Raw genomic sequence first — 13,400 nt, 5'->3', positions numbered from 1 at the left:
ACGCCATGAAAAAATTCACAGCGTGAAATGATTCACTCCGTCAAAAAAAAGTCCTCAAAGTTAATTAATTTCATTATCAATATGTTGAGTTTGGATTTCTAGCAGTGACATGAACCTTTTGATGCTCATTAATATTTGTCTACTATAAAGTTGTCGTAACTCAAGTGAAGAAACATGCATGCCAGCAAAATTATGGATTTTGCGAGCATGTGAGTACTGCGCATTTTTCAGGAAGGACGATCGGTGATCTAAACCTCTTTTTGAGATCACCAAGCAGAAAATAAATTATGAGCATTAATCTTTGGGGCAATTTGAAAAAATCACAGCAACTCGCTTTATAGTATGTTTTTAGATTGTGCCAAGTGGGGAGACAAACTGCTCAAAATTAATGAATGAAGGGGTAGTCTCTAAAGAAACTGTGGTGCTGTGTCGGTGGGGAAGTAGTATACAAAAATTTGGTTTTATCAACGGAGTTGATAATGTAAATTGGCCACCGTACAGAGATTCTAAAAGCTGACGTTTCGAGCGTTAGCCCTTCGTCAGAGCTCCATTCTTCCTTCGTCATTCGCTCTGACGAAGGGCTAACGCTCGAAACGTCAGCTTTTAGAATCTCTGTACGGTGGCCAATTTACATTATCAACTCCGTTGATAAAACCAAATTTTTGTGTGCTCAAAATTAAATGCACTTAAAATCCAAACCTATTATGAGTACTTTTTTCTAGAATCTTAGCCTGTGAGAGCGCATAAATTTTGGGAAAAATTGAGCAACATTATTCCCCAAAATCTGCCAGAACTTGTCACAAGATTTTCTGAACATTTTCGCCAATGTCAATGTTACACAGACATGACACATCTTTTCGGTGTTTGTACTGTTCGCAAAAATGTGCTCCTACATTTGCATACACAGAATTCTGTAAACATCCAACTTGTCGTGCACTGTACAGTAACAGGAGGCAACCATATTTCTCATGTTTTCGAAATTCAATTAAGACTTCAATTTTTGAACCGAATAAGCTTGAGCAAAACTTCAAAAGCAAGGATGCAGGCAAACAGCAGCAGAAATATTCCCATAAATTAGCTGAGGCCGGTTAATTTACTGCAGAAGGAACTCTAGGTCATTATTGGGGGATGTCTATTTCATAGTGTATCGTTGATTATTGAGAATTGTTTTGCTCGGTAGCGTAATTCGTTTCAGTCGTTGCTTTAATCCAAATTATAAATCGTTCTCTCAACAAAGCAAAATAATCGTACCAACTTCGATTTTGCAGAAAATACCAAAATGACACCCCATAAAAAGTTAAACATTTCACACGAGAAGATATAAATACCATTATTTGATTTCCGAAGACAAAACTGTTTATCCTTGTTTGACGCAATTTCAATTGGAAAACAATTTTCCTGTTATTCTGGATGGCCTAGCAACATAATGTCATGGCTTGAACATAAGTGAGTTCACTACGTGACTCCATTTCCCAGTCCTCGATTTCACTCCGTGAACTTTTTCATTGAGCATAGTGAAAAGATTTGGAACAAGATTGAACATCCGGTGAAAATTCAATTTCACAGAGTGAATATTAAATTTATGTGCCATGAGAGTGAAATACCGGTATAATTATTTCAAGGTTCACCATGAAATCTATAAGTCTCCTTTTCACGTGAAAGGTCACATAATTATGATAAAAACCTATTTTGCAAACATTAGAGATGTGATACTCCATGTTCATAGATTGATCAAAATCATAATCTGAATAGGTTCTGTCAACAGGTTCAGTGAAAAGAGGCCCTTTTACTATAGACAACACATGTCATCGTGATAGCTCACTTTCAAAACTAAGACCAATGTGTTGCTTACTAGGGCTTCAGCATTAGGCACAGCTGGAAATAACAAAGCATGTGATGACAGTGGAAGACAAAGGGAAACTAGGAATACCAAGATTGGAAAAAGAGCTCCTCAGAAGCAAAGAACATGTGAGGACTGTGAAGTGAATCTTGCTACACAGTTCTGTTCTGACTGTCAACCACCTTTGGTGCTCTGTGATGAATGTGCAGTTGTACTTCACAGGGGAGTTACAAGACGTAATCACCAGTTGAAAGGTGAGTTCTCAAGAACAAGAATTGCTATTCCCATTTCCAATTCAAACCACTTGCTTTCTCCACCCACTTCTTGTGCTCATTCTTTGTTTCTCCCATATGCAATGTCTCGGCAGCATGCAACCTTCAACATCCACTCTTCACTTACCTTTTTGACATATACAAGCAGACCAAGTTCCTCCTCCTGCAAACAATCGTACTACACACTGATGAATGCCCTTTGACCATCCTTGCACTTCATGTACAAACTCACTACACTCCCCTTCTTGTGGAATGCCCCAAATATTGTCAACCTCTCGTTTGTCTTCACATCCATCGCCCTTAGTTCCAGATCTCTCCAATCCAAAATCCCTGTGCTGTACCTTGTTACACTTATAGCCTGTGCATTTATCACCCTAATCAAATTCCCACCATATGACTTTGACCTTGCCACCAGTTTCACCCTCCTCAAATTCTACTGCCTGACCTTCTCCTTCTGGATAATGTCAGCACTCTCCAACACACCCAGTACTTATACCATTTCTCATCAACCTGACCATCCTGCAACACAATTCCTTCACAACAAACCTTCATACCCTCTGACCTCTTCCTACAGCCCTTCTGCTCATCTGGAAACAACCTATTACCCTGCAAATGTCCACACAGTTTCTCTGCCACAATCCCAATGAGTACCTCCCACATTCAATAGCTGTAGTTGCTAGCAGATGTTGTCTTGGCACGGGCCTTTTGTATCATACCATCCTCTCCTTTACTATCCACACTGGCACCTCCCCACTGTTCAAACTACCCTGCAAATTCTCCAAAATCAATCTAATGTCTTAAACCTCTTAAACCAAAACCCCCTTACACCATCTGGACCTGGAACCTTCCAATTCACCATCTTTCTAATTTTATTTTCCACATCCTTGACACTAATCTTGACTTTCTCTTGCTCCTCCACATTACCCATCCTGTCCTTCACCATGTCCAGCCAACTACTGTAGCGTCCTCATTATGCCTCTTCTTCACCGACCAAATACCACTCTGGAATCTTGTTGCCTTTCTTGCATTTAGTGCTTGGGTTCGGCCCTGAGTTTGCCTCTGGTTATTCTTGAGCGAGGTGTTCTGTCTAACCTTTGTACAGTTTTCTACAAACCAAATTTTCTTGCTCCCAGACTGGACCTTCCTCTTCAACAACGAACTCACTGCAACTGTTCTCTTCTTGACAACCTGATACCTCCTATTTCCCTTCCTGATGTCCTGATCCCTTGCCAGATCCTGTCGCCATTCCTCAATGCTCTTCTCAATCCTTCTTTGCCACCCCATTTTCTTCTTGTCAAAGTTGTTACCTTTCTGCTTTTCCATCAGCCCAACCTGGCCCCAACTACATACAACCCAGTATACATGTACAAATGCTTATTGATCTCCAACACTGACATCCCCTCCTTCACAAGATTATGCATCAGCCCTTCTACAACCTTCACCTCTCAATTCGCTTTCCTCCTAACCTGACCTTTCAAACCAGGAACATCAACCCACCCCTCACTACTAAAGACTGCTCTCGTCTTTGGAAGTACCCCGTCCTCATTGCTCACCACTCTAAGACAATCATCCTTGAGAAAAGTAACCGACTTCTTAACTTCTTTCTCATCCCAAAAAGCCTTCACCTTCGTGACATACCTTTCCATCTTCCTCCTAACACTTGTAACAAAACACTCCCACAACACCGTTCTCTCCCCATGTGTCCACTTAGACTTGTTTTTCCCTCTCTTCCCTGCCTTTCTACTTTACCACCAGGAGAAGTACTCTCATTGACATAACAATAATAATAATAGGTTTAGGGTTAAACCTCATATATCATTTTGTTTGTTGATTCATTCATCACAGGAACATATGAACCCACAAATGACCAGCTCCCAATATCAGTGCCTTCATAGCTCAGTTGATGAGAGCGTCACACCGGTATCGCGAGGTCACAGTTTCAAACCCTGTTGTCCTGAATTTTCTAGGCTTCTCTACGCAAGTGCTAAATTTGCATTCATAACTGCGAGGATCATAGCTTTACTTGAATAGAACAACCTGCAAGTAGATGGTTTTCAAACCATGAAGGCCTAAACGCTGCTTAGCCTCAGCCCTGGATCTGGGGCCAAGGTTGCTTAACACAAAGATTTACTGTTGCCGTCAGAAAATGTTGTTTAACATGTTTTTTATCTCAGTTAAGCTTTGAGCTGTCAGGTTTACAGATCAAGAGAAAAAGTCATCAAAAATTGTCCAGATGATTAGTTTAACTTACCGCATACAGTATTTTTATCCCTTGTTTTTGAGATTCTGGAATAGGATGGAGGGCTGACAACCAAAATGATGGTTTCTGAATTTTGAAGTCTCCATTTTCTCTTTAATTCATTGTTTTAGATGTTATTTCCGAGAGAAAAAAAGGAAAGGTAGTATCATGTTTTTCAATTATTTTACCAGATGTCTCCTTTGCACCTACACCAGCAAGAAGCAAGGGCTACACCCCAAAAGTAAGTTCAAACCATTGCATATGCAGTAAAAGTGCAGAATTGCTTATGAGCAATTTATTGGGCGTGTATTGGGCGTCAGGTTTAAGGCGATGATTAAAGGCAACAATTGCCTGGCAGTGGGCACTTTTAAATGTGCATGCACTGATGTAAAGCATATCCTTTCATCTGCAATGCGGAAAAAATAACAGGGCCACTTCACATGCACCTCTACAAATGCTATCTATTATGTAACATGTACATGCAAAAAGATATGGATTGGGCAGAACAGAGAGGACACTAAGGAGTCTGCTTTTGTCAACATCTGTGAGACATGAAAAAAATGACAAGGAGCAGTCGCTCAACACTTAACCGTCCTGATCATTCTAGCCAACACATGGTGGTCAGTGGCCTTTCCCTTCACCAGGGAAACATGGAAAGGTGAACGAATGCCCAACAATGGTTCTTTTTCCAAATTAAATTATGCCTCATGTAATAAACAAGCACTTTTCTTTTAACGAATTTGTTCTTGTGATTCACGTTGCTATATCCCCACCAATAGCATAGCTCCATCTTTCACTATATAAAACACTAACAACCCATGATTCCCTAATTTGCTCTAATGAAGGGCTAATTCTCGAGATGTCAGCTTTCAAATTTCTCTATGGTGGTCAATTTAGTACCATATAGACTGTATTAATAAATGGCAGCCAATAAATTATTCTTTTGTCCTTGTGCTAATAAGACCAACTAGCCTCATTTGCTTGAACAGAATACAAAAGAAATGTTGCTTCGGAACGAGGCTTGTTGGTCTCATTAGCACAAAGACAAAAGAATAATTTATTTGTCACCATTTATGAATACGGTCTATCAACCCAGTTGATCAGGACCCCATTTCTATGTTTCACTTCCCCACCGATGCAGCACCACAGTTTCTATAGAAACTAAGCCCCTTTATCCATTTCAGGTTATTTTTAGCCTGTTAAACCCATTTACAACAGATAGCACACTTGTGAGCCACAAACACCACAGGCACAGTCAGACTGAAACAATCGGTGGGGTACTTACCAGATGGATATTAACCAAAAAATGGAGGAGAGGGAAAGGACTTAATATAGAAAGCAAAAATGGCTGAGATGTAGGCCAGCAAGCAATCTAAGCAATACTCCATGGTGGGGGTGACTGTTGACCAGCCTTGTCAAACATCATGTCAAACGTTATGATCACGGACAAAGCACTGGAGGGTATGGATGCCAAGAAAGTCACACTCATCTGGTGGTACTTCTGGACTTGTCAAAGGCATTCGACAGCATAGCTCATACAACCCACCTCGCAAAATTACAGGGGTTAGGTGTTTCCCGTGCATCTCTGGATTGGTTCAAGAGCTACCTTTTGGAACGGCTGCAATGTGCCAGGATCGGAGCTGAGACCTCAAGCTTGCAGGGTATCTCACATAGAGTCCCTCAGGGCTCAATAGTGGGACCCGCCTTGTTTACCATTTACCTCAACGGCATTTCTTCTATACCGGACGTGTGTTCTCTAGAATCATATGTTGATGATTCAAAGTTATACCTTTCATTCCCAGTTGCTGAGGTTAGTAATATGGTACAACAGATCAACATGGACTTAGAAAAAATGGCAAGCTGGTGCTGCTAGAACAGCCTTCTCATAAACCCAGAGAAAACCAAGCTGCTGGTGTTGGGCACAGTCAGATGCTTCAAAGGTTGCCCGCTGATTTTCATGTCACCCTCCTTGGAAGGAAAGTAACCCTATCTCCTTCTGCTGCAGGTGGACAGTACTCTGAGCTATGATGAACATGTTTCCCAAACTGTGTCCTCGTGCATAGATAGCTGAAGTCAGATTAATAGGTAAAGCATCTGTTTGATGCCAGGACATTACAACGGGTTATAGATCCTTTAGTGTTTAGCAAGGTATACTACTGTTCTCTTCATAAGAAAACTATCATATGCTGCCTGTTTTAGGAGACTTTTGTGTACTTTTTACTCTTAGTCATTGGTACTAAAGCACTAACCCACATGCCCAGTAAACTACCCTTACCAATGGCGTGTATTACTAATAGCGTACCCAAAGATAAGCGTACAGGTGGCTTTACCTTTTGGCCTATTAATTGTCATTCGATAGCATGAACCGAAGATTAACCGAAGATTCTGCATGTACTAACATGATTACGTACTAAGCATACGAACAACTGATGGACAATCGCCCTAACAATCGGAATAGCACTAGTACTAGCGTAATAAGCGCCTTCATAGCCCGAAGATTCTTTATGTACTAACATGATTACATGCTAAGCGTACGAACAACCGGTGAATAATCGCCCTAACAATTGGAATAGCACTAGTACTAGCGTACTAACTGAATATTATCAAACTCAACATTAATGTACGTACTTACTAAGCATACGAACAACTGATGAACAATCTCCCTAACAATCGGAATAGCACTAGTACTAGCATACTAACTGAATATTATCAAACTCAACCTATATATACATATACTAGGGTACATACGTACCAAGCGTACAAACAACTGATGAATAAGCGCCCCAACAATCGGAATAGCACTAGTACTAGCGTACTAAGCGCCTCAGTAATCGAAGGTTCTGCACGTACTAACGTGATTACAAACTAAGCGTACGAACAACCGGTGAACAATCTCCCTAACAATCGGAATAGCATTAGTACTTGCGTACTCACTGTATATTCTCAAACTCAACCTATATACTAGCGTACGTACGTACTAAGGGCTTGGGAATTGCTGGTTTTTACTGTCACACCATCATCAAAACCATTCAACAAATAAAGTCAAGAATCAAGGAGAATCAAATAGTCTCGCAAAGGTTCAGGTCTGGTTTTACTCTAATTTATAAGGCTTTGTATGGAGATGCCATGTTTGTGTCCCTCTGAGGGGCACAGACATGGCGGCCGGAAGCTAACAAAAGCATATGTCATCGAGTTTTATCATAAAAAGCCTGTAGCCGTCTTCTGAGGGCTACATCTATGAGTATTTATTCTCATACAAGGACTGTTCAGGTTGCAAAATCTCAGCGGATAAGTCACTTTTTGAACCTACGTGACAGTAGCATCCCACGCGACACTTTGGGTCATCACCACGCGTTCCTCAACCACGCCCAACATGTAGTTCTTGTGGAATGTGCTTTATTTTCATATAATCAATCCACTTGTCAAAATTTACAACAATTATACATAAGATGTCTAAGTGTAGCAAAATGAACTTCTTGGAATGCTGACCTGTCTTATGAAAACAAGCCAGTGTTTTCAATCCGCCCCCGATTTCATGCCCTCTATTTTAAGCCTCCCGCTATCTCCTCCAAACAAAAATTTCTAACTACACTTGGGAACTTTAACTTGTGTTTAAGCGACTTTAAAGCTGAAGTTTACTTAAATGCCGCCTTTTCCGCCGTTTACATGTAAGTAGGCTCTAACCAGTTTTGACACTTTCAACAAACTGTACTATTTGGAAGGATTGAATCTACCAAACTTTTTCACTTAATGGTAATGTTATGATGCCATATTAACCACCAATAGATGCACTCATTAATATGACGTAATGGGTTCCCATGGAAACAAAAGAGAGCCATCTAAAAATAGGCTATATTTTGTCTTTAAACACGTGTCTAAAAAACGAACTCGGTGAACCTAATTTTTTATTGCTGCAGAGTAACGAGCACGCTAGGATAAAACTTTCTGCAAAGTTAAAAAATGCTCTGGAGCAGATTCATGGTCACCTTCACAATTGAAAAATTTTAAGGTGGCTCTAAAGCCGCTCCAGAGACTTTTTAAACTTTGCAGAGACTGAGATCATAAACTGACGTTAAGAGAGACGTCAAAATATTAATCGAAAAGGACTTAACAGAGCCCGGGCTAGAGAACCTGTCGGGGATAGCTATACTACGTACAGTGTTCCACATTCTTACAATATGAACGAAATATGAGCCTTGGAAAGTGCAGGTCTTTCAGGCCGGGACAGTGAGACAATAGCCAGCTTTCTGGCCGCAACACGCACTCGGGTGATTATTAATAGTTACGTAATTGCTAATATCTATAGCAATGTAGCCGTGGATGGTCTTACAAAAGATTAAAATGTCTTTAATTTCTCTGTTGTAAGCAAGAGGAATCATGTTCAGAGAGATCAGTCTCTCTTTGTAGTAAAATCCATCTCGTGGCCGGCCTCTGAACTCGCTCAATCTTAAATGTCAGTGACTTTGGAGCTGGAGACCATACTTCAGTAGCGTAACATAAGTGGGGTTTCACTATTGCTAAGTAAAGACACCTCCTTACTGCAACTTTAGTTAACAATGAGCAAGACCTCTTAAGTAGGCCGAGAAGTTTGTTAGCTTTTGCCGTAATTAAGTCCACATCAGAGTCCCAAGTCAGGTTATTAGAGATAACTAAACCCAAGTCCTTCTCGTGCACATGCAGTCACTTTTCGAAGCCTAAAAAGTAGTCGGTAAGTACTTGCCTCTTCTTACGCTATAGTTTGCGAGCCTACTGCGAGGTAAACTCAAACCTTCTTCTTGAAACATTGAAGTGGGACCAGCTATCTTTAAGAATAAAAAAGCAAAAAGCTATGATGATCTTTAAGTCCCTCAACAGGTTGGCCCCAGTGTAAAATGCGTGAATTATTCAGTTAGCGAGAGACAGACTATGACTTTCAGACTATGACTTTCAGGAAATTAAACTTACCCAAGCCGCGCACTGTTCGAAATTAGCTTTAGCTATAGAGGTGCCTTACCGTGGAACTACTCTCTACCTGAAAGAATTAGGGCAATCAGATCGATTGGGCAGTTTAAGAGGAAAATCAACCGCGCATTTGGATCATTCAACTCTCACTCGGAAATCTTGTAGATCAGTTTTTTTAGAGCTATTTTAAGTCTTACCAAATGATTGTAATTAAAATACTATTATTACTGAAGATTTTAAACCAAGTTTAAATAAAGGAACTACTACTACTACTACCGCACAAGGGAGCTCCTACGCCAAAATTATCCAAAGTCTCTCCTAGGATAACTGCAGACGTTAGCGCGTGTAGACCCAAGAGGTCATATTAACGTATTATTCTCATTCCTATTTTGTCTAAAGTCTTTCTACGGACGTGCATGTATGTTCTTACTTATTCCGTTGGTACGTGAGTACGCTAGTACTAAGTACGGACATGTACGTAAGTTCATATTCATTCCCTTGGTATGTTAACTAGTACTAAGTAAGGACGTGTATGTACTGTTCTTTTTCATTCCTTGGTTCATTAGTACGGTAGCACTAAGTAAGATCGTGTACGTAAGTTCTTATTCATTTCCTTGCTACCGTAATACTAAGTACAGACATGTATTCATTCCTTGGTTCGTTAGTACTAACGTACTGAGTACGGATGTTTTCGTACGGTTCTTATTCATTCCCTCGGCAGTCCCTCAGCACTTTAGTACGCTAGTACGAATTACTAACGCACACAAAATATCTTATCCTTCGTTTTCATCCACGTGATGAGACGGCCATGGCTGCCATGACGTCAGATGAAAACCCCCAATTCAGTCCCTTGGCACTTTAGTACGCTAGTACGAATTACCGACGTGCGCAACCTATCTTATTCAGTCCCTTGCACTTCAGTAGTACGCTAGTACAAATTACGCGGGACGTGCACAAGCTATGTTATTGTTCCCTTTGGTACGTTAGTACAAGGGTGTGCAGAAAATGAAGACCGAAGACCCGGAAAACGAAGACCCCCAGAAAAAATAACATACCAAACAGCAAATAACAAAACGCATCATTCATGTTATTTAAAACGATCGATAAGCTATCTCCTGTGAATTACGGTAGGGTCTTCGTTTTCTACATACCCAGGTCGGTATGTAGAAAACGAAGACCCCACAACAGTATAGGATGACGAACAGAGACTAGCCAAGCACACCATCCCTAGTGTTTTCTGTGGTCTTCGTTTTTGGTCTTCATTTTCCACATAATGGCCTGGGCGTGTGGAAAACAAAGAGCCTACCGTAATTCACAAGAGATAGCTTATCGATCGTTTTAAATAACATGAATGGTGTGTTTTGTTATTTTCTGTTTGGTAATGTTATTTTTTTTGGGAGTCTTCGTTTTCCAGGTCTTTGGTGTTCGTTTTCTGCACACCCCTTGCACGAAGTATGGGCACGTACGTGGGATTCTTGTACATGTCGTTGATGTCTTAGAACCAAAGTACCCGCATAGTCAAAGTAATACTAAGGTAACTTTGTGTTCTTGCGCTGTAAGAAGATGTCGATGTTAGCAATCGAGAAACAGGCGTTATGTCTGGAACTGTTGGGGTAAAGGCTCTTGCTTTTCGTAGGGTTGAATCTGCTGTCCTTGATGTTTTTTAGTGTGGTTTTTTCCCAATAATAATTTGAATTAGGAACAAATAACATAAAAATGTTAAGCACTGTATCTCCAGAACATTCTGTGCTGAATTTTTTTGCACCACCAAGAGAAAAACCTGGCGTGCTAGGCAACCAATTGATGCTACAACTAGCAGAACAGAACTATGCCACGCTGTTCACTGCCGTTTCCTTTCTTATCTTTTGCTAACGCTCCAAATTTGTTGACTTTGAATGGCAAAATTTCCTCTATCATAACATACGAACAATCACTAGAATAAAAGCAGATGAAAATGTCTTGTTTAAGTGAAATGTGACACTTCTGTTTTTCCTGAGTGCTCAGCGCAATGCATTTTCATCCGAAACAAATAGAAAAAGGAAGAAAAAAGAGTCTGAATGATCATGCATTGGCAACTTAAATGGGCAGACATTGAGTTCTACATGTACATACCTTTTAAGTCGATTAACTTAATTGAGGCTGCACTTGTAATAAAAAAGGCATAGAGTTTCTTCTGCTTTCTGAACATTGAAATTGACAACAGAGAGTTTTCGTGTGCACATACAATGATGCTGACACATCTACATCTACATCTACATCTACATGTTCCAGTACTCGGCAAAGTCCCTTTTTGACTTGTGGCTGTTTCTGCCTAGGTGGCCTCATACACCACAAGCCTTTTTTTGGAGACATCACCGCCAAGCCGGCCACTTCTGCTGGAGAGAACAGGACAGCCACAACACCGGGGACTTTATCCCCCTACTCTTCTCGAATAGTGCTTGGGTTCTTTAACGTCCCAAAGGGAAATTATGAACATAGAAGATAATTATTTGTAAGACGGGACCTATGGTTTATAGTCCTTATCCGAGAAGACTTGAAGTCTAACCATTTGCAGATGAAATTACAAAGGCAGCACTTTCTCCTCAGTTATTTTAAGATCCTGAGTATTGATCCAGCCGGGGTTCGAACCTGCGACCTCCTGCGTGACAGCCCGACACCCAATGAACTGAGCCCGACGCTCAATGAACTGAGCCACTGGTGCGCCCAATGCAAACCTCTCGAAGGTCTTTGGATGCGAGTATTCGTTAATTAAACTTCTATGGATGAATTGAAACGAAAATTTAGTACAAAAGAGAGAGTTTTCACATTTTTCATAGATACTTTATTATCAGTGTAGACTTTCTTGAAGCTGTGCATTTAGAGTCAAAGTAGCCGGAGGTCATGCTCATAGCAGCCTGCGGAAATCCCCGGCCCTTAATGACAGCCCTGATAGAAGCTGTTTTGTCAATGTTAACAAGCTAACTGAAGTTTCAAACAGAATGTCAAATTCATTTGAATTGCAAAATACAAGTCAGGGTTTGTACGGGTCATGGAAATCCTGGAAAGTCTTGGATTTCTAATCTTGTAAAATCCAGGCCTTGAAATCCAGGAAAATGAAGACAAGTCATGGAAAATCCTGGACAATTAGCTCTATGCACTAAAAAACATAAATGGAACCTATCACATTTCATATTCTAGAACACGCACATGTATGTATAATTATTCAGGTAGTCTCCCTCATAGCCGTTATTAGGGTTTCCTAGGTCATGGATTTTTCCTTGTATGGTCTTGGAAAGTCCTGGAAAAGTCATGGAATTTTAGGACACAAAAAGCATAAGAAGCCTGACAAGTGTACTATCATTTTAAAAGTGCAAAGTATATACTGCACATCTGATATATAATCATATATGTATTTTTGCAGGCATACCGTGCTCCATTTGCTTTGCTGGTGGCGTTTCACAGGTATTCAGCTTTTTTATTCCAAACTAGCATCATGAAGTTTTCAATCTGGGAGAAGCGTTGGTGTACAGTGTAGTGTGTGACCCAGTGGTTAGGGTGCTAGATTTGTAGGCTCAAATTCCCTGCAGATGGCCTAACTCTAATCACAGGTTTGATTTGCCATGCTTTGTAAAGGGCCAACTTGTTGCCTCCTGCTGGTTGTTTTTTCAGGTTATGTTCCATTCGAAATTTTTTTCCTTCATTGTTTTTTAGTGACTTACATCTAAACAATCTAAAAATTCATTCATGCTTCAGGGATCTGATCGCTTAACCTAGGGAGATACTGTATGCAAGTTCATTTTTTGGTACTTACCTTGCTCTAGTCTTGCATGTCTCTTCTAAATAAAATAGCCTTTATTTATCTATGCTGATTACATTCATCACCCAAATGTTATTGTCATTATTATTGTTGTTTAGCAATTATTTTTTAGTTCACACTTTAAGGTAACAAAGTGACCCTAATTCCCAAAACATAAGCTGTGACTTATCTCTATACCTGCCATACGTTTCTAGGGTCTTTGCTGTTCCCAACCACCAAGTTTTCTGAAGTACATGTAGAGTGTAGTGTGAAGTCCTGTCAATCAAACCTAAGATATTTATCTCTCAAATCATGGACTAGAGCGCTATTGCG

At 40.3% G+C, this 13,400-nt stretch overlaps 1 protein-coding gene across 3 annotated transcripts in view; it reads left to right on the top strand.

Moving 5' to 3' along the window:
* Window positions 1-13,400, top strand: part of LOC137996575 (uncharacterized) — a 90,608-nt gene that overhangs the window by 37,334 nt on the left and 39,874 nt on the right. For all 3 annotated transcript variants that reach the window (XM_068842035.1, XM_068842034.1, XM_068842036.1), the window contains 3 exons: window positions 1,856-2,094; window positions 4,543-4,592; window positions 12,693-12,733. In XM_068842035.1, the coding sequence (XP_068698136.1) occupies window positions 1,856-2,094; window positions 4,543-4,592; window positions 12,693-12,733 (330 nt within the window). The remainder of the gene's footprint in view (window positions 1-1,855; window positions 2,095-4,542; window positions 4,593-12,692; window positions 12,734-13,400) is intronic.

This window comes from Montipora foliosa, chromosome 3 (assembly GCF_036669935.1).
Source record: "Montipora foliosa isolate CH-2021 chromosome 3, ASM3666993v2, whole genome shotgun sequence".
NCBI classification, from domain to species: Eukaryota; Metazoa; Cnidaria; class Anthozoa; order Scleractinia; family Acroporidae; genus Montipora; species Montipora foliosa.
The sequence above is the reverse complement of the archived record's forward strand: the minus strand, read 5'-3'. Positions and strand labels throughout refer to the sequence as shown.